At 34.7% G+C, this 22,790-nt stretch overlaps 1 protein-coding gene across 1 annotated transcript in view; it reads right to left on the bottom strand.

Annotated features, from left to right (window-relative positions):
• Positions 1-22,790, bottom strand: part of MACROD2 (mono-ADP ribosylhydrolase 2) — a 2,270,665-nt gene that overhangs the window by 744,395 nt on the left and 1,503,480 nt on the right. Inside the window, exon 7 of the mRNA XM_044663418.1 lies at positions 15,696-15,726. Within this exon, the coding sequence (XP_044519353.1) occupies positions 15,696-15,726 (31 nt within the window). The remainder of the gene's footprint in view (positions 1-15,695; positions 15,727-22,790) is intronic.

Here is a 22,790-nt window from a genome sequence, read left to right as displayed (position 1 = left end):
GATAGTCAACTGCCTAGGACAGTATTTCTTATGGTGTCCGAGGATGAAGGGCTCATTCATTCACAGCAGGTACTGCATGAAAGCTATGTGGTAAGTGGAAAGTATCTAAGAACCACTTTTCCATCCCCCTAATTCAGGAGGCCTCAAGAAATAGGCTTAAGGTGTGTTTTTTTTTTTTTTAATTTGCTCTTTTTTTGTACTAAGTGCAGGTAAGTGTAGTCCTTGAGGGGGGAACTTGGGGGTGGGAAGGGAGCTGGAATTCTGGTAACCTGAATGTTGCAACTAGTGCAGTAAGAAATCCCTGAGAAGCCAGAGCATCTGGATGCCAAACCAGGGAGCTCTTTGGTCTTGAAGTCTGGTTGTTCTAATGCTACATAGGAACTAAGCTAGCTAAGATGTAAACCTATTCTCCTTCCTTCCCCAGAGACTGAAGTGTTGAAGTGTTATGTCTCCCAGATGTTGTGAAGAAAATATATGTTCTTTTCTAGTTATACATTTGAAGTACAATTTTATAATTCCTCTTTAAAAGCTAATCTGTCTTTTAAGTGGTTAAATGGAACTATGGTTTTTAGACCTCTAAAACTAGAGTAAAACAGTTTAGTGGGGGCTCAAGACACAGGTAAAGCATCCTCCCTACCCTGGGGGATACCTGAAAAGTAACACACCAAGAACCACTCTTCCATCTATTTTTCCTAGTGACTAGTTGTGTCCCTAGACAAATCATTCAATTTCTCTGGACTTGGTTCTTGTGAAATCAAAGGATGTGTTTGGTTATTCATCAGCTAAAAGATTCACAAATTCACAGCACAGCCCAATTGAAAGATTCTTCACATTATTTCTTCCAACTCATCCCTGGAAAAAAATTTTGTGGCTCTTGTAAGTGATCTAAAAACAGTGAATTCATAGTCAGAGGACCTTGTATAACCTTATGCAAGCCACTTAAAATTTCTGGGCCTCAGTGTTTCAGTTGAGGGCTTGGAGGATCATCTCTAAGCTCCTTTACAGTGGCAAATTCTACAGCCTTGAAATGGAACAAAAAGAACTGTCTTAATGTTGTCGTATTTATGTAACAAACGCATAGGCATTAAGACCTTTCAGCTTTACAACAAGAAGTCAAAAGCAAAGGTGGAGAGGTAAGTGTAGTCTATTAAACAAAGTTTAGTGAGATCAAGACATCACAGATGATATCTCAGAAAAATATCATTTTGTTCCATTCATAAAAAGTCAGTTACCCAGAGAAGACATGAAATTTCACTTTATAGCTCACAAATAACTACAATTACGTTGTCTCTCTCTTATCACTGAAAAGATCTATTTAGCTACACAGCCTACACAGTTCTTTCTTATTCTCTGCTCAGACTGAGATGAACTTTAACACTGTATAGGGAGTTAACTAAGTTGACTGGATTTTTCAAATCTTTGGTTATTGTGGCTAAGAGCTTTCTAACTGTGTTGTAGAAAAGGATGGGTGGTTCCTCTCAGCCTCTTCTGTAAGAGAGCTGGCTCTGATTCCTACTGCGAAAGTCCCCAGTATCATTTCCTCTTAGACATGATTATTTCACCTTGAATGGAGAAAAAAAAAATACCACTCATAGGAGCCATGAGGACTTAAAAGAAATTTAAAGTTATATCACATTCTAACCAAAAGTCTATCTACATTGTCTTGGATTTACGGACACATTTCTTTTACTTTTCTAATTCTTCCATCACAGGGCTGTTATTAGAGTCAAATGAGATTATATAAATCACTTTACAATCCTTAAAAGGCTGTCTAAATGTCAGTTTCTAATATTATAATTATTCACTTAGTATGATAGATGTAAGATTTAGACCTGAAAGTTACCTTAGCCATCATCTAGTTCATTTTATAGCAGAGAATAATGAGACCTCAACAGACAATATAACATCATACAAGTAATTAATAACAGAGCTCAGATGCCCAGGCCATCAGACTTTTACATCTAATACTGTTTCTGTTATGCCACCTATGAATGAACAGATGGATGCATGGATGCATGGATGAGCAGACATTTGTAAAACATTTACTATGAGTTAGGAAAAGTGTTAAATGCTTGGGTTATGAAAAAAGTGATATAGTCCTTCCCATTAAGGAGATGACTATCTAATAAGGGGAAAGAAGACTGGAAATGTTGGAAGGGAGGCAGGTTATAAAGGTCTAAAGGAAAAAGGAAGTTGTATTTGATCCTGGAAATAATAGGGAACCAGTGGAGATTATTGAATGGGAGTGAAGAGTGAAGAGTGATATCATCAGCCCTGTGCTTTGGGAAAATCACTCTAGGCAAATAGAGAATGGACTGGAGTGAGGAGAGACTTGGGAAAAGTAGAAGAACCAGCAAACTATTACAACACTCAAGATGTAGAATGAAAAAGACCAGCCCCAGGGTGATGGAAGTATAAGAAAAAGGGGTGTATGTGAGAAAGGTCACAAAGACTTGAATCAGTAGCTCTCGGCAAAATATTGGATATGGAGAACAAAAGATAGTGAGCAGTTAGAAATGACATCTATGATTAGATGGATGGTGGCCTGGGAAGATGGTGACATCCTTTAGAGTAAATAGGGCAGCTTGGAAGAGGGAATGGTTATGGGAGGAGAGATTCTAAGTTCAGAATCATATTTTAGATACATTCAGAGTGTATGATATTTAAATAGATCATTTTGTCAATCTTTTTTGTAAGGTAATTGACTCTTCCCCCATTTTGCTTTTGTGAAAATCCTTTTTCTTATATATTCTCTTAATGTAAAACAAAGCTATATCTGGATTAACCATATTTGTCCCACATGCTTTTGAAAGCGATACTAAGTATAAAATGGGGAAAACTAAGTCCAGTCCTTTTAAGTTCATATTTTAAATGAAACTACTGAAAATGAAAATTTTGAATTCTTTACTACAGTGCCATTCTTTAAAAGAAGTGAAATTTTTACAGACTTAATATAACTCTTTTAGCATGACCTATAAGTCTATGAAAATGCAAATAATTTGTTAAAAAAAACTGCTTCTGACAAGAAGAGATACTGTTAGGTAGTTAAGAATTTTGCTTGCATGAACAGAGTTTCTGCTTATTAAATGTGGAAGACTTTAAAGACCTGGAAATGAATGTTTTAAAATGAAACAATTAAAGATAAAAGAGTAATAAGAAACTGAGTTTTGTTGTGATGGTGACAAAAGCAAAGCAAATTTAAGAGGTGAGAAAAGGGAAATTTTGCTGAACAGCAAGTCAAAAATCAAAGACAAGAAGTCAACCAGCTGTAGAGATTCCACATTTCTAAGGCCAATCTAAATTCTCTTGGGTTTCAGCCAAGTCTGATACAATCAGGAGATTCTTTAGTTATGGATAAGACTATTTAAATTGGAAAGGAAGTTAAGAATTATCCACAAGTGGTCTTCAAACTCTTTGCAGGAATAGAGCCACATTTTGGCAGACATTTTGCAGGAAAATCTTTAGCTGATTGCTGAAAATGCCTATGCTTTGGACCTTAAATATTGGAACTGATTAAAGAGACAGTCCATCAAATTTTAGATTTCTTTCAACCAATTTAAAATACACTTTTAATATGGATAAATTCCCTTTCATATCTTCTAAAACTTGCTTTTTCATTTCAAACTCTTTGCATAGAATCTGCGGATTGGGTGAGAGTCATCCATATCTTAGGCTTTTTCTCTCATCAACCAGACTCTACACTAGTGGAAAAGAAGAATGTAGATAGAGATAAATATGCCAGTTCATCCCAAGTTTGCATGGATCTGTCCAAAAAAGGAAGGCAGTTTCCTTTCTTCTAAGGCACTACTGCAAATGTCTTCTTCTTTTCAGATTTCCAGAAGAGCATATAATGGGGAGAAATAAATATATAGGTAAAAGGGAATGGAGAACACTAAATAGGAAAAAAAAAAAAAAGCAAGGAAGGGTACACCAGAGAAAAGAGCAAACATCTAGAACTCTAAGGAAGGCATGGAGTCTTTGGGACAAACCAAGAGAAGGAGTCCTAATGCTTTTATTCATTACCTGAATGGCCTTAGGCAGGCTACTTAGTTTCTGGACTTTGATTTCCTTATCTGTAAAATTACAAAGTTAAATTAGGTGATCTCTAAGAATTTTTCCAAGTGTTTGTCAAGAATCCCATGACTCTAAATACCATGTTCAAATGATCTAAAGTAATGAAGATATTAGAGGTGAATTGTAAAATTTCCCAGAAAAAGGGTAAATAGGTTATCCATAGACAGAATTGGAAAGGTCTTTACTGTTCCTCTAATCCAACTCCTTTATTTTATAGATTATGAAACCAAAACCAAGAAAGGCAAAGTAAACTGCCTAAAGTGAAATAGGGCAAATAACAGAGACAGATTTTGAATCTAGAGTGTTTTATTTCCACTGGGTCACTGATGTCATTTTAAATAATGATAATATCTAAATGCTTTTACAAATATAACGTCATTAGATCCCCATAAGAACTCTAGGAGAGAGATGCTATTATTACTCCCATTTTAATGATGAGAAAACTAAGGTAGAAATTAAGTGACTTGCCCTGCATCCCAGCTACTAAGTGTATGAGACCTGATTTGAACTAATAAAGATGAGTCTTTCTTATTCTAAGTCAAGTGTAACTTGCACATTGTAATACCTAGCTACCAATACAAAACCCATATGTTCCTTCAAATTTCCTCTCTAGTGACATCTTCTACAAAGACTCATTTTAATAATCCAGTTGCTAGTACCTTCCTCAGTTTCTGGTGACCTCCAGTATTTTTGTTAGGTTTATTTTCTATGCATTAAAAAATTATATTGGTGTCCTTTCTCCCCACCACTTATTAGAATGTAAGCTTACTTAGGGCAGGGACTCTTTCTGGTTTTACTGCTTTATCCCCAGCACTTAGCACAGTGCCTAGCATATAGTTATTGGAATAAATTCTTTTCATATGAATGATCTGAGTTTTAAAGGAAACAAGAGTTTCTATTTGTAGGGGTAAGACAACATGGATAACAGTCTGCAAAAGCCAAAGAGGTGGGAGATTAAACAACATGCATAAATAACAGTAATTAAGACAATTTAAATGGAAGAAAGTATGAAGAGGATTATTATATAATAAGTCTGGAAATATAGATTTAAATGATTTGCCCAGCATCATACAACTATTACATACATGGAGTTAGATTCAAATTCAGATCTTTCTGACTCCAGACCAGGCACTCTATTTAATGTGCCACATAACCTGATAAGGATGGTCTGAAAATTAGAAGTAGAAAGGGAATGATGAACTGATGAATGGAGTGATCTGTTGAAACCAATCAGATGATGTGGTATCTAGAAACTAAAGCAAAGGAGGAATATTTTTGTATGTAGGGTGGAGGTGACGTTGAGAGGATTTGAAGTATAGAATAGGAGAAGGGAGTTTATATAGATCTTTTGGTGATAAGTAAGAGTAAGTATGCTTTGGAAGCAAAGTTTGAAACAGGAGGAAAGTTTGGGAACAGATGTTGTAGGCAGAGAAAGGAGAACAAAGAGTCCTTTTTAAGAAGATTAAAAGTACTAGTTGGTGTATGTCATTGAAGGTTCAGTTGAGATGAATATAAAAGAGCTGTGTGGTGGACCTAGTCAACAATGTTATAAGATTTCCTCCAGAAAATGTCAGCAGCATTTGAATAGAAGCAGAGAATTATCATTGAATTGCAGAACTGAGGCACTGGAAAACAGATTGCCACACCATTCATTCCCAATAGCAATCATATTATTTGAGGACCTGAATCAAGACTAACAGCTGAAGAAGTCTTCTTGATCTAAGCCATGCAACATTATCTTGGAGTACAGCATTTAAGAAGACACCCAGACCTCTAAAGAAGTAGCAAAGTTTTGATCTGAACTGGTTTTATAAATATTTAATTCTCTTATAATTAAGTCCTGGATTGAGTAGAAAGAAAACTAACACCAGGATCCTCAGCATCAACAAAACAAGAAAGTCAAGTCTGAGTCTTGCTGACTTTTGGCTTGGTGCCTTACGTGTATCCTGCTGGTTGGATCTCTTTTCATTTTACAAGTCAAAATAGCCAGATATTGTGCCTTAATGCTGGAGATTAGATGTTTTAATGAAGAGGAAGCATATCTTTTTGATTAGACATTGTCATTTTTCTATCCAAGTAGTCCATTCAGGTTCATTCATTTATATTTAGTCTTTTATGTTATATCTTTCCTTCCTCCAATCATGTCTGTGTTGTTTACTGAGTTATCTCTCAAAGGGTAAGGGATCTGATGATGGATTCCTAGCTAAAACTTCACTTGTCTGTGCATAAAAACATTATAAATATTATTCAAAGGTAAATGAGTTGGGACAAACTTTGCCACAAAATAGTATTAATATTGAGAATAAGTTAGATCAATTCTAAGGTTATCCAATGATTGCAAAGATTTCTTTAATATATAGATCAATGATTTCATTACTGTAGGTAAGAAAAAATGGGGAAGTCCCCTCTGCTAAATCTAATGGACAATTATTTAGCAACTTAAAAGTATTAGAGCTATCTAAGGCACTAAGAAATTAATGATTTGATCATAGTCATACAGAGAACAGATGTTGAGGTGAGATTTCCAAAAGAATAATGACAATAATATAGTGAAAATATTGTGACTGAGTTAGAAAGCACCACTCTCAGGGAAGGAAGGACATTTCAAGAGGGAAGATGGGAGAAAAGAAACATAATAATCTCATTTTGATTGGCTATTTCAAATGGAGTTTGCCAAGCAATTGGAAATATCAAAGGGAATAAAGAAGAGAGTGAAAGGGAAAGAAATAGGGAAATGAGTGACACACATCTTTTTCTGCTTTGCTCTGGTTCCCAAACACATTACATAAGATAACTATGCTGGCAAGTTCAGATTTGTACAGCAATGACTGTCACACCTTTTAAAATGTGTCAGCATTTAAAATCTGACAGCAAGCATTTCTCTTGGCATCACCATTGGAAAGTGCCCTCTTTTTTTCCAAGTCATGTCTGTGATTTTGGACGGATGTAGTGATAAAAACATTTGCCAAAAAATGTATATGATTAATGAAAACAGAACTTCTCCCTCTTTTTTCCTAGTTAGAAGTGAAGAGAAGGATTGAAATGCAAATGAAGGATTCAATTAGGAGACTGTAGTCTGGCAGCTTTGGATAGAAAGAAAAGGAAGCCAGCATGATTTGAAGGAAATATGTTCTGATCCTTATATATTGATAATAGAGAAAAAATTAATAAATATATAAATTCCCACATCTAAGTTAGGCTATACTTAAATTTTCCTTCAGATTTCCAGCCAACAAATCATTGTCTCAAATTCTTTCTGTGCTTCAAACAAAACATATTACCTGGGTAGTTGAATTCAAGTTTTTATATGGAAAAGGTTATTTTTCCCACTTTCCCCTACTCCAGGGAACCATGTTTCCTTCTGGACTTAGTTTCTATTAACTATATCAGCTCTCATAAAATGGACTACAATTATTTTTGCTTTTCACTTCTCAGTAAAAATTCCATTGGCATGTATCATGTCTGGCCTTTCAGTTAAATGTATTAACACACATATGTCCAAGGGCAGAAAGCATGTTCCATATCTGAAATGTCCATTAGGGAAGTACAAATCTGTCTAAGATGACTATAGAAGCTGATTCTAACTTTTAATGAGTATCTGGTGATTTCTGCACCTTTAGAAACCTCATCTGGATCTATTTTCTTCAAAGTAACACAAGCTTTATTTTCATTTTTGCCCAAAGTCTTTATTCATCCTGAATATAAGCAGGTGGTCTCATGAAGCACAGAATCATCATGGAAGCATCATGCTGGAGCACCCATCCAAATGTTGGCAGTTGGAATGGGGAAGTCTGGTTTCTGTTCATGCTGACTTCAAAGGATCTGGGGGCATAGCCCTATAGTGTCTCTTAAATATAGGGAAGTCAAAGAGTGGATACTATTCTATAAAATTTAAAAACGAACATAGTTGTGATTGAGTATTTTGGCAGAATTGTCCTAAATCCTGCCAAAGCACAGATATAAATGGAAGAAATGGGCATGAATGATTCATATTACAAGAATTTCTTATACCAATTTATATATCATATTCATGGTGTGTTGGGCTGTTAGTAGTAATTTTGGAAAGAAGCATTTCCATTCCATGGGATTGACTCATTGAAATGACCTTATCATAGGATAATAGTTGGAAAGAACCTTTAAATTCCCTCATTTTACAGACGAGAAAACTAATAGCCAAAATTATTTGCCCATGAGTACAGGGAGAGGAAATATCAGACTCAGGGTTTAAACCTAGTTCCTCCAATTCATAAGTCACTATTCTTTCCACTGTGCTTTAATGAATCTCTCTCCTGAGGTTCTTTGGGTTGTTTAGCAACTAAAGAACAGATTGATGGAATTGCCTGATATTCTACTTTAGTAGAAATGATGTTGAATAGTCCCTGAATCTTTCAATTGTGTCTGACTCTTCATGATCCCATGGATCATAGCACATGAGACCCTTTTATTATTCACTACCCTCTGAAGTCTGTCCAAGCTTAAGTTCATTGCTTCCATAATACTATTTATTTATCTTTTCATCTATCATGCACCCCCTCTCCTTTTGCCTTCCTTCAATCTTTCCCAACATCAGTCTTGCCCACTGAATCCTGTGTTTTTGTTATGCAAAAGGAATAATCCATGTAAGACAGATGATAGTCATCTGAGAAATTAGCAGTAGGTAAGACAAAACACATTGGTGGCAGAAGCAGAACCAATTAATTTTGCTTTCTGGTTTAGATTTCGGTATCAATCAATAAATCAAATATATCTATAGTAGTTTCAATCCATCAGCAACCTGTACGAATAAGAAGAGTTAACATCAAAAATTTACTACTAGATACAGGAAGGTTGACTTAACACTGAAGACATAAAGAGGTTTAAAATATAGTCCCTGCATTCAAAGGGTTTATAATTGAGGTGGGGAAATGCAAATATGTATATATGAAACACAATAGAAATTATCATATGCTAAGTGCCAAAATGAATAGCACCAACAGTTTTTCAGGATATCAAAAGAAACAACAGAGAAATGGATTGGCATCCTGCCTCTTAACAATGCCCATCAACTGAGGAAATGGCTTAAAAAATTGTCAGTAGGAGTGTACTAAAATGTAATCATGCTATTAAAAATCATGAAAATGATGTCATAGAGACCTGGGAAGTAGGAACTGATGCAGAGTGAAATGAGTAGGAACAAGGAAAATAATTTATACAATGACAACATCATAAATGAGCACTAAAAGCCTTAGGAAAGCTGATCAAATCAGTGACCAACTGTGTCTCCAGAGGACCAGTGATGGATGAAGCATGATCCCCTACTTCTGACAGAGAGGTAATGGACTCCGATTTCAAAAAGTAAGGCATATTTTTGTATATAATAATGTGTGGATTTGTTTTTGCTTGACTATGCTTATTTGCTAAAAGAGATTTTATTTTTTTGACTTTATGAGGGTGGGTAACAATAGCAATTACAAAAGAAGAACCATGGATACTTTTTAACATGAAGAAAACAGAAGAAAATACTGGAGGAAGCACAGACAAGCAAACTAATTTTGAAAGTAATACAAAATTTGTAATATGCTTTCAGTAAAAGCAAAGTAGCATGAAATAGAGAATTGTGATTTCATATAAAATCCTTTTTGGTGTTCGGCTATTTATATGGAAATATTTTTTTTGGTGTTAAAGTTCATAATAAAACATTTTTTTTAAATCCTCCCATATGTATTAGCCTATACAAACAGTTATATAAATTCTAAAAATCTCAGTTTCTTCATCTGTTAAATGAATATACATAGAAAGCTATTTTCTCAGATTGTTGTGAGGAACAAATGAGATGACGAATATAAAGTACTTGGTCAAATGTAAATATTTTATAAATATTTTAAATAGCAGTTATAAGGCAATTTTCAATCATGGAAAGGAGAATAGGTTTAAAATGAGCATATAGCAGTGTTCGAATCCTGATTCTTACAAGTGTCATCCTAAGCAATTAATTTTCTTTTCTGAGAAAATTTCGTATCTGTAAAATGAGGCTAATAATTCTTGCAGTGCATGCTTCCCAAGGTTGTTTTTTAGGAAAGCACTGGTAAATCACAAAGAACTATTCATGTCAGTAATTTCCTCATTTTTTGAGGAGGGAAATGGTGAAAGGGGTATTCGAGTATGATGACTTTGACAGAGACAATGCAAGATGGATTGGAGGAAGAGAAACTAAAATTAGGGGGACAAGTTAAAAGATTACTGAAATAATCTAAACATGATATAGTAAGGCCCTTGCTTAGCAGATGGAGAGAGAAGAGTAAATGTATATAAAAGAGGTTCTTTGAAGGGAAATCTTTAGGCTATGTATTAGGTTTATAAGTCTGATATATTTCATTTACATGGTTTCCAGAGGAATTTGTAGATTTACAAACTACTAAAATGAATTATTTAACAAACACTGGTTACCTCCAGGGCAAAATTTTTCAGTTGTATAATGACCCATAGAAGTACTCATGAAACAGGTAGGGAATAACCAATCTAAACAGACTAATTACCCAAATAAGTTATAATTCATAAACAAAAATGAGGCAAACTAGCTCCCAGTATATATTCATCATATATTTGCATCAATTTGCTGCAATGAGAACACAAAGCCATGATTTAAAGTATTTGGACATTGGTAAGGAAAGTCTTATAGATTAAGCAGTCTGATGCAGCTTTTATGAAGATGAAATTAATTCTCATTTTACATAGAAAAAAATCAGGTCACTGGACTAAAGTGACTTCCCCAAGACCATTAAGTCCATATGTCTTGTCTACTGAACCTAGTGAAACAAATGTATGTCAGGTATGTGCTCTAGCAGAAAGGAGGATGAATTATGCTCCTGTGGAGACCAAGTGGAAAAATCTGAAGATGCAGGAACAGAGCTATAAGGTAAGTAATCATGGAAGATCTTGGCAATTTCTGAAATGGTAGTCCTAGGTAGAAACTCACCAATTAGAGGGGGTGGACACAGAAGCAAAGGCATCTTGATAATGAGGACTGTCATGTGGGATAGAAAACTAATTTGCTCTTCTTACTCTTGGAGGGCAAAACTATGAGAAGTAGGCAGAAGTTTCCAAGAGGTAAAGGCTTGCCATAAGGGAAGCTTCCTAATGCTCTCTATCCCTTGGGATGTAGTAGGCCACATGGGAATATATATGCTGGATCCAGCACATCGAATCCTACTTAAAGACTAGAGGTCATTAGCAAGATGAACACTGGTCAAGAAGGTAGTTTGACATAGTGGGGAAAAGTTCTGGACTTGGAGGCAGGAAGGACTGGGTTCAAATCGCATACCTACCCCTTAGTAGCAAGTTACATTACCATGGGGCAAGTCACTTAACCTACAAAAGCTTTAGCTTCCTCCTTTATTTAAATGAACAAAATCACTCTTCTTTACCATATGGGGTTTTTATAAGGTGCAAATGAAAAAATATATAGAAACTATTTGAGAATCTGAAAAGTTACCTAAATGTCCCTTATTTGAGAGAACTCTTTTTTTCAGATAGGGTTTAGATGACAGACATATCCTAGGTCCTTTCTTATCTTCAGTGTTTTTTTAAATTTTTTTACTTTTAGTTTTTCCAGATCAATAAAATATCAATACATTTTTTAATCATCATTTTTTTGGCTTTTGGGGATCCATGTTCTCTTCCTCCTGCCAAAAGATATATAATAACATGACAAAGGTTGTAGATGTGTTATCATATAATACATATTTTCATGTTCATCATGTTGTGAAAGGATATACAGATCACACAAGAGAAAACTTCATGGAGGAAACAAAGGAAAGAATTGCATGCTTCCATCTACATACAGACTCCCAATTGTCCTCTTTGATTTTTAGCAGGGGTAGTGGAAGTTTTGGTGACAATAATCATGCCTTACCAACACTGGAAAACTTCAGAATGATTTGATATTATGGTCACTTGTTCATCTTACTAAACGCAGGTCATCTAATTCTATCTCTGACTCACTCTTCCACTGCCCTATACATTTAATATATTATCTCCCTTTTACTAGTTGTCATCAGATTACAAAGTCAAATTCTCTGTATGCAACTATATTCCTAAAGCATTAGCCTGAAAATATACATGCTACCATGAGAAGAAAATGTTTTTTGTTTTGTTTTGGTTTGCTTTTTAGGAATTTGATTTGACTTCCTAATTCTCATTTGGTTCTTTTTATGTAGAGGCAGTTAGGTGTCACAATAGATAAAGCATTAAATCTGGAATAAAGAAGATCCAAGTTCAAATCTGCCCTGGGACATTTATTAGCACTGTCACCCTGGGCAAGTCATTTAACCTCTGTATGTTTCAGTTTCCTCATCTGTAAAATGAGGATAATTATAACACCTCTTTACTGAGATAGTTGTTATGGGGACCCAGTGAGATAATATTTGTAAAACACTTTTCAAAACTTAAAGCACTGTTTCAAAAACAAAGTTCAGTTATTCTCTTTCAGATTCTCTATCAGTCTTAATTAATCTTTCTTTTCTTTCTCTTATTCTCTACCTTGTTTTTCTAGTTTTCTATATTATAACTTTTGACATATCCTTTGAGAAGCTCTTTACATATCACATTTTGCTTTTCTCGGGTAATGAGGTAAAAATTCCCCCCAACCTCCCCCCAAAAAGAACTTGCACAAAACCAGCCCACCCTGCTTCCTAACTTCCCTATTTACACAGAAGATGCCAACATCCATCCAGTCCTCCAAGTTCTCAGGGTCAAAGTCATTCTTGACATTTCATTCTCCTTCATCTTATATAACCAATCAGTTGTTAAGTCTTATCCGTTCTACCACAACATCTCTCACATCTGTCCTTTTCTCTCCTCTCATATATTTGAGATTCAAGTTCAACATCTCAATTCTCTTCTGGATCACTGAAGTGTTCTCCTAACTGGTCTTCTTGTTTCAAGTCTTTCTCCTTGCCAAGTCATCCTAAAAAGACTGCCAAAGTGCATAGGTCTGACTATGTCATTCCTCGAATCAAGGGGAAAGGATCCCTATTGCTTATTGGATGAAGCAGACACTCCTCTGCTTGGTAATTAGAGTTCACAATTAAATTCCATTTTAACTTTCTACATTCATCCTACATCATTCGCCTTTAAATAGTTTTCTGTCAAATTGAATTGCCCTGCTAGCTGTTCCTCACAAAGGTATTTTACCTACATCTGTGCTGTTATGCCAACTGACCCTCATGCCTGAAATGCTCTCACTGTTCTTCTTCACCTCTTAGACTCAAGCTTTCTTTAAAGTTTAGCTCAAGGACCAATTCTGAAATCAGGTCTTTCCTATTACCTTCATTTGGTAATATCTGTACCAATGAAATTACCTTGTATTTATTTGTGTGCTAAGACCACAATCTACCCTTCCCCTGCTACATGGCCTGAGATCCATTTTAATTTAAAAGTAAATAAAACCGTCCATGGAATCTCATTAACTTGGTAGGTGTAAGGGTCAAACTCTGCATCTATTGAAACAACTTCCTGATAGCTTCTGATACTACTGATGTAGCTCCATGATCATCTAACAGTAGAAGAAAGTCTAGCCACATGGAAACAACATGTCTACCTTCTCTCTGATTAAACCTCCTTTTTAAAAACTGTTGAATGCAGTAAAAGGGTCTCATTTTTTTATAACTGGGGACTGGAGTAGTCAGGCCCACTCTTCATACTTTGTATATATGCTGCATATATTTCTATGTGTATATGTTGTCTTCCCTGATTTAAAAAAAAAAAAAGTAGCTTTAGGATAGGGATGTCTAGAATTTAGCACAGTGCCTAGAAGAAAGTAGGTGCTTAATAAATGTTCTTAATTGCTGTTGAATAATGTATAGAATTAATAACAATGTATTGATTTAAAAGTTCTTGGTGTTGACTTAGTAAGGACAATACTTTCCAGTAACGAATCAGTCTGTTATCCAAAAATATTTAAAAAGGACAAAGTTTCTGTTCCCCTTATGCCATGGTAACTTAGTCTTCTATATTAAAAAAGATAAAGCTGAATTCCTATTCAGTTTAATTATCTAAATTCAACTTGCCTGTCCAAGAAACATAATTGTAGAAACATAATATTTTGTTTTGTATTAACAATAATATCCATAATAGAAAAGTCATGTATATAGGTTGTACATTTTGATCATAATTGTGTAGTAGCTACAGTTTAATCTCTCTCACACTATGTTTTGTTTCTTTCAGGATAAAAGGCAAAGAGGGAGAAAGAGAAAAATACAAGAGAGAAATACTAATACCCTATACTGGAAAGTTTATCTTAGCCATACCTAGTTTTCTCTCTTGTATTTTTTCCAAATCATTTCTCTTTGGGACTATCAAAAACAAGGTACCAAATGAAATAAAGAAAATGTATTAAATTGGACAGCAAGTAAGATATGGTCTGATTTCAACTTTGACTTCTAATAAGCTCAAAGTATTTTCCTAGACTCATACATATTTTATTCTTCCCTCAAGAGTCTCCATGTATAAAGTCAAAGGGGTCATGAACCATTTCTCTAAAAAACAAAAATTCAAAAGCAATTTTTCTCTTATAGAACTCAATTCATCTGAATTTACCTTAAAATCACAAAACCTAATTATTAATGGTTTGAGAGAAAGCAAAGAAAAATACAATATAGATAGAAGAATGTTTAGAGGATTTTAAGTGAGTGAAAACAGGTGATCGTAGCAATATTTTCCTTTCAGTGATCAATGAAGTAGTTGCTATTCAAAACAACCTATCAATGGCAAGATAAAAATACCATTTTTAAAGATCTTATGTAGCCATTGACAGTTCTTTGTATGTTGCTCTTATAAACTTCAGCATAGACACTTGCATGTATGTCTCATGCACGTATGAATACATTATTTACACATATTCTTCCAGTACATAGATGTGTGTATGTATTTATGCATATGCACACAATCTTGGTATTAGGAGAGAAAGTGTGTGGCAATTTATAGAATGCTAAAATTATAGTTGTAAGACGATAATAGTCATATAAACATAATCAAGTTACCTATGCTCTCTGAGCCTTGAACAAGTAAGCCTAAGACTTACCTACTAGGCTATGGATGAGGGAGATACCATACTCTGGAATCAACTGCTCAACAAGAATTTATTGTATGCAAAGATAAAAAAAAAAAACTCTGCCTTTAAGGAATTTATATTACTTAGTAGGGGTATTTGGGGAGGAATAATGATTTATATGTGTCGTTTAATTCTTTTTATAGTTTTATACTCATAAACAAAAATAAATTATAGTAAAGAGATATTAAATCTGCAGTGTCTATAAATTATTCCTATGAGAGAACAATTAAGTTTTTTTCCCCAGGGGAAGGGAACAGCATGATGAAAAATCTCATTACAACAAAATGCTTGGTAAAACAAAAGATGTCCATGGAAATGACCAGATCAGTTTAAATAATAGTCAATATGACCCAATTCTACAAAGACACACAACAATGGATATAATAATTTCTAGCATTTCTAGCATGGAATCTGACCGGCATTTAAAGGATCTCTAAGTACAACCAGCAAAATACCATTTATTGAAAATTAAAGATTGCTGTTACCTTTAGTTATGAATAACAGAGTATTATTTATAATAAATTCTACTTACCATAAATTCCTGTGGAAATACAGGGGAATGCCTGTAGATTAAAAAAAAACACAATGTTAAAAGAATACAACTTCATACAAAGCCATATATTTGGGAAGTCTCAGCACAGTACTTATAAACATAGTAAGCACTTTATAAGTGCTTATTATTATTATTATTATTATTATATTTTAAAACCCTTATCTTCTTTATTAGGTTCAATATTGCTCCTAAGACAGAAGAGTGGTAAGGGCTAGGCAACTGAGGTTAAGTGACTTGCCCAGGGTCACACAGCTAGGAAGTATCTGAGGCCAGATTTGAACTAAGGTGCTGTCAAAGTCAGGTCTGGCGCTCTACTCACTGTGCTCCCTAGCTGCTCCCTATTACTCCTACTACACAATAGGAATGGATGTATCCAAATGGAGTAGATTGAGGTTGTCTGTCAATGGGACATTTTAGTGAGCAAAGATCTATTCTTTTGATCAGAAAAGAACTTTGGAAGCCACTAAGAAAAATCTTAAATTTTACATAAAAAATTCTTTCGAGTATTGAATATTGATGTATAATTTGTAACTGGTTAGCTGTATCCCTCATGTGAAATATTAACAATTCACCAATGAAGAAGCTTTCCAGGAGATTCTTTTTTTTCTACTTAATGAGTTCACAGAAAAAAAAAAAAAAAGCAACATTTCCCTTCCAAAGCACAGACGCTGTAACAAAATCTCACCTAAGAAATAGAGGCAGAAAGCAGAATTGTCCACCTCTTTGTAGGGCATGCCCAGAAGAAAGAGGAATTAAAAAGTCCAATAGATGTGAGGAATACTAAGGTGCCCTTTAGGGGCTACAGGAGGATGGAACCAAACTCCCCCTCCTATCATCTGCCCTAGTAGCAGAGTGGTCAGAAGGCTCATCTTGGAATCAAAGACTGATTATAGCAGTCTGCATGGACAAGCGCGCCATTTAACTTCTAGAAGGCTCAGTGAAATGGAGGTAATAATATCTCTAGTACCTACCTACTTCTCAGAAGCATTGTCGTGAAGTTCAAATGCATATTTAGTATGGTGCAATCTTTAAAGTGCTACGTAAAAATCAATTCTTTTTTAGACCTAAATCTCCACAACTGGGCAAAACTTTGTGATGGTGGCTAGATCTTAAGCATGGGCTTATCTTGCTGTTAGAAGTCCTTCTAATCAGGTAGAAGACAGACACAGGGAAAGGGTCTGACTCCATCCTTGACAAGAACAGCTGTTAAGAGTTAAGACTAAGAAAAATAGTTAAGTGAATTGATTGGACAGGCTACTCCCTGTAGCACAGCAGGAAGCCTGAAGCAATGAGGAAGGCACTTGGAGGAAAATTGTGCTGAGTTTGGAGTGAGCTCTTAACAGCCACAAGAACCTGCTAGGATTAAGAGAAGAGTAAGTGGAAACTAGGGACCCTGAATTAAGGCAAGTAGCAAATGGGTAATAGGAGGAAAGAGGAGGCAGTGTTTTCAAGTAGAAGTGGGAATGACAGAAAACGTGTGCTTGTTAATTGAAAAATATATTTATTTTAAAAGGTTATGCAGCCAAAAGTCAGATGCCTGATATTCCTGTCCCTGGTCCCCTGACTGTGACTTGTGACAGTGAATTAATCTCTTACTTTCCTGTGAATCACAGGATTTACTGACTGTGTGACCCTGGGTAAGTGGCTTAATATCTCCTTGCCTCAATTTCTTCAGCTGTAAAATGGAATAATAACAGCACCTATCTCTCAGAGTTGATGTGAGGATCAAATGAGGTAACATTTGTAAATAATAATTAACAAGTGATTAGCACATTAAGTAGAGGCAAAGAGGAATAAAACTATCAGTCCTAGTGCATGCACAAACAAAAAAGAACTAGCAAAAAATATAATATGATTATATGTTAGTGGGGCACCTCAAAATGTTAGAAAAGATGATTTTCTTTCAAGCCCTGCTTTTAAATTGATAATCTATCTTTTTTTTTTCTGAGAAGCCAGAGTCAAAGAAGAAAAGTAATGGTTTAGTTGTCAGAGGACTTAAATTTATGTCCTACCTCTGCCAAAAATTCACCTGGATTACTTTGAGTAAGTCACTGAATTTCTCTGTTAATTAATTCTCTATTTCCTCACCTGTGCAATGTGACAACTTTTTTTGGAGGTGGAGTTTTACACTAATCGTTCTGTGTAAATATACCTTACCAATGCCAAAGTCAAGTTGACTGACAGTCATTTCAGTCATACTGATGGGGGCTTGTGATATAATATAAATAATATGACCTATACTGCAATATACAGATTGTGACTCAGTCCTCTCAAAGCTTTAGAAATTACTATAAGTATTGGGACAGTGACTAGATAGAGATAGATAAATAGATTAATTAGATAAATATAAATGGACAGATGGACAGACAAATGGACAGGCAGACAGATAGATTAACTAGATATAGACAGATGGATGGACAGATCTCTCTGAAGATACTCTGGGGTATTGGACTACACATATATGTGCATATATACATATATTTATGTGTGTGTGTATATATATATAATGTGTATGTGTGTAAAAACATACACATATATACACTAACAAATACACATATACACTGCCTGAGAATGGAGTAGCCACACTAAGGACATGGGAACAGAGAGAGTAGTCCTAGGTATGTGAATGTAAAAATGTTAAAGATATATTCTATGGCCCCAAATTTCTCTTTTTTTTTCTTTTTTAATCAATTCAATTCAATGTTAATAAAGCTTCTACTATGTTCAAAGCACTATGCTAGACATGAAAGCATTCTCTTTTGTCAGGAATCTTATGCTCTAGATTTTAGTAAAGATGATCATAGTTTTAGTAAATAATCACATTTTAGTAAAGATGATCATAGTTTTACCACGATGAGACTAGATAACATTTTCCCCATTATTAAGACTAACTGCTAGATATGTTTCTTCCAGTCCTACTTTTCAGAAAGAAGACAATGCTGTATAGCAGTGATTCCCAAAGTGGGCACCACCGCCTCCTGGTAGGTGCTGCAGCGATCCAGGGGAGTGGTGATGGCCACAGGTGCATTTATCTTTCCTATTAATTGCTATTGAAATTAAAAGAAATTAATTTCCAGGGGGCTGAGTAATATTTTTTCTGGAAAGGGGGCGGTAGGCCAAAAAAGTTTGGGAACCATTGCTATATAGGAACGAAGGGAAAAGTTTTCCTATAATTTAGATGAAATGCCATGTTTTCTATAATTTCTACTTTGTAAACATATGTAGAAAAGGATTCTGTATCCTCAATAAATGATGAATGAATGATTAAACAAAAAAGATAAGTGAAAAAATAAATAAAATTATATCCAAAGCACATATAGGCAAAAACAGTCAATAAAAAATTGCTCTAATCAATGTCATTTTTCTAGTTGCACATATATTGTAAACAAATTCAACAGTTAAGTCTGAAACTCTTGTTACGATGTTTCTTGGCCAATACTCCATTTAAAACATCATGTCTGTGTAGGTTACTGCCTCCCCTGTTATTTTACACAAAATTTGGTTGTCCAAAAAACAGTTACAGATAGGTTGAATAAAATTTCAGAAAGTCATAGGACTTCCTTTATTTGAAATGTTAGTGAAGATGGAGTACCTCCTATTGGTCTCTGGGGGATTCTCAATGAGGCCATAATGAACTGCATGATCTCAGAGGTCCCAGGCAACTATAATGTTTCAAAATTCAATGATTCTTTAAACCTTTTCAGAATTTTAGTACATATTTCCCTGTCATACTCCAAATATACACACTTCAGCTCCAAATAAAGTGCACTAGAGAAAGATGAATTCAATGAAAGCTTGTAGGTGATATTAAAATATTCACTAGACTAGTTGGAATATGCAATATAAGTTTACATAGCTAGTATAATTAAAAGAAATATCTGGTGTCTTTCCCACCCTCTTTCACCTTTGGAAATATCTGTCATAAAGTCCATTTATTACCAGCTGCCTTCATGTTTATAACCATTCAGCATCGTGTATTATAAAACAAAATATTACATAGCCATGAAGTGGCTGTACTATTCCCAATTTCATATTTTCAAAAAGGCAGCTGGATTATTTCCACTGTAAATATATTAGTTTGCAATATGTTACAAATAGCAAAGGGAAGGATTTGCCTTTTATTGAAAATGTTAATATTACTGGTAAGAATGTTTTACTATACACTATACATGTATGAAAATGAGAACAGGGCTCTATAAACTTGTGGAGTCCTAAAAATGTGCTAAAATGTGCATTCTACTTCAAAAAAATGAAATTTGTTTTAACTTTTTTCAATAACGATGAAAAGAAGAAAACAAAGAAAGCATAGCAAGAAATCATGGAACCAGATCAATAACATAACTTGTATGCCTTCCCAAACTAAAATGATATAGCCATAGGTCAAAATATTTCTTTGTTTTCCTTTCATGTTACTCTTATTATCTAACTGGTATATTATATGTATATATGAGTAGACGTGCATCTATACATCTCTCCCTATATATATACATATTTTTATATATATGTACAAGTGTATATAACTTATTAGAAGGCTAATGTTTTGTAGTTTTGAAGGACCTTCAAGTGTTTATAACTTTTTATTGTTTCAAGTTGCTATATTGTGTTAAATTTTGCTTTTTAGGATCATTCACAAAATTAGTATTAATATGTTTGAACAGGTATAGATTCAAACTCTGCTTCTAATATTCTTCACCTATTTGAGTCTATTTCCTCATCTACTAAAAGGGTAGAATTATACTTACGTTACTCATTTCACATATTTGTTGTGATATTCAAATAAGACTGTATTTGAAGTAGCTTGTAAACTTGAAAGCTCTGTCTACATTCATTATTATTATTATTATTTCCTACGTGTAAAATTAAAGGCAGAAAGAAAAGGATATGGAAATAGTTAGAACAGCTGTTTCAGCATATAGATATAAATACTGGTCCAGAATAGATTTAGATTGTTGCTGGGAGAAGGAGGGAGAAAGAATTCAAGTGGGGAAAAGAGAGTGTTGGGAAAGTGCTATGGTCTCCAAAAGGGCATGATTTATTTTGATCCTGGAACTGATGATATCAAGTTTGAGGAAGACAATATTTCTGGAGCAGTATATTGTTATGTTCAAATATATAAAGTTACAGAAAAACAATGGAAACAATGTTATGGAAAAAAACAGTGATTTATTTCACTTTTTGGTCACAAGGCAGAGAACTAGGGACAAGGAGTAAAAGTTGGAAAGAAGCAATTTAAATTTGATATATGGAACAAAATCGTTATAACTAGAGCTGTGGACTAACTTGGGAGAGTGTGGGCTTTCATCTCATTAGGCATCTTCATGCAAAGTCTGGATTTTGCGGTGCATTTGCAGGAATGGGGTTCAGTGGTAATTACTTTCCATTTCTAACTTTTATTCTCTTGGTGGCACTAATCACATCCACCATCATTCGCTCGCCACAGAATCACAGAACTCGAGAGTTGCCAAGAACCTCTTTGGTCATCTAATTCAACCCACATATAAAAGCAATCCTACAACATGCTCAACAAAAGATCAGACAGCTTTTGCATGAAGACCTCCAAGACAGGAAGTTCACCACTCCTCCAAGCAACCCGTCCAGGCACTAGATGCCAAGACCAGACAGTGCACTGAATTTTGTCTCCAATCTGGAATCTACTGTGAGGTTTTTTAATAGAAAAGAAGGAAAGATGGTATTTAAAGAAACAAGCAGGTCTTTGCTGCTAAGATCCCAGACTAATGCGGAATAGATTAAATTCATCTATTCCCATTGTAATGCTCTTTCCATCAGGGTATACTGGGCTTATTTTTTTCTCTGAATGTATTAATCTGCCACAGAATCACATCATTAAGTGGAGCAGATTGTTAGTTTACCAACACATATGTGAGTTTAGTGCATGCAGATTTTTTGACACCTCAAGCCCTTTAAAATTCAATATGTTAATCTTCTGAGTAAGTTGCACAGTTTCATCTCAACCCTACCATCATTTTTATATTCTGGCCTTAAGTTAAATGAATAAAAAGATAGGAGTTTACATATGGATACATGCATTGCTTAAGCCAATTTTATATGTAAGCACCTGCCTCCAATTCATATTAATAAGAGTTAGGTGAGAACACAGGGAGCCAATATCTCAATACTGAAAAGCCTGACTCCAGGATGGGAATTTTCAACCAAACAAGTTGGGATTATGCTGTTTGAATCAATATGCGAAGGCAAGAAATTCATCTTTACTTAGTCATATAGGAAACCATTACTCAAGCTTAATGCTCAGTTTACATTTAACAAGGGAATTAATTAGGGGATAATGACTAGAAAAGGGGTGTCTAAAGGGGGCACCCAGTAAGAACAACTAAAAGAAAAAAATGTAGAGCAAGATTGATTTTAATTATCATTCTCAGACTTAGTAATTATATCTTGGTGTTGGGAAAAACAACAACATCAACAATATGGTGCCTTGTGTTTGATCCTTCACAAAGAAGGATCTTTTTTTTTTTTTTTTAATTCAGTCCATTATGGAAATGGACAAGGGGAAGGAGAATGTGGAGAAACATATTAGGATTTTGTTAAAACTCTGGCTCACATTAGTTAAGCTACCTGTGTCAACTGTCAAAGTACTTGCTTACTTTTGATCATCACAACAAATAACAAATGAAGCTGGAATATTGAGAATAGTAGACAGATTCTATCTAGTCACCTTACGGTGGTGAAAGTACTGTCTGTAGCCATCAACTAGATGAGGTGTGTAGTCTCTAATCAGTCTCTCATAAGGAGATCATCTCTTAAAACAAGCAGACAACATTTTGCAAAATGTGACACAGCTGTTATTTACTGCTCAAGAGAGCCTATGACTAAGACAGCAGAGAGGCCAAAATTTTTTTGCCCCTTAGGAGGCAATTTAGTCTCTTTGCTAGGCTGAAATTCTGATAAAGAAAAAATGGAGGAATCATACTGTGGATGGATAAAAGATACCACATTTATTTTATGGGAAAAGGTTTTAGTCTCCAAAGTTTGGGTGCTTTTGCTAGAATGAAAGATAGCTTTGCCTTCAGTGGAAGCTTAATTTCAAAGCAAGAA

The sequence above is a fragment of the Gracilinanus agilis genome, chromosome 2 (assembly GCF_016433145.1).
Source record: "Gracilinanus agilis isolate LMUSP501 chromosome 2, AgileGrace, whole genome shotgun sequence".
In the NCBI taxonomy this organism is placed as follows: Eukaryota; Metazoa; Chordata; class Mammalia; order Didelphimorphia; family Didelphidae; genus Gracilinanus; species Gracilinanus agilis.
Note: the sequence above shows the minus strand (reverse complement) of the source record. Positions and strands in the feature narration are given on the sequence as shown.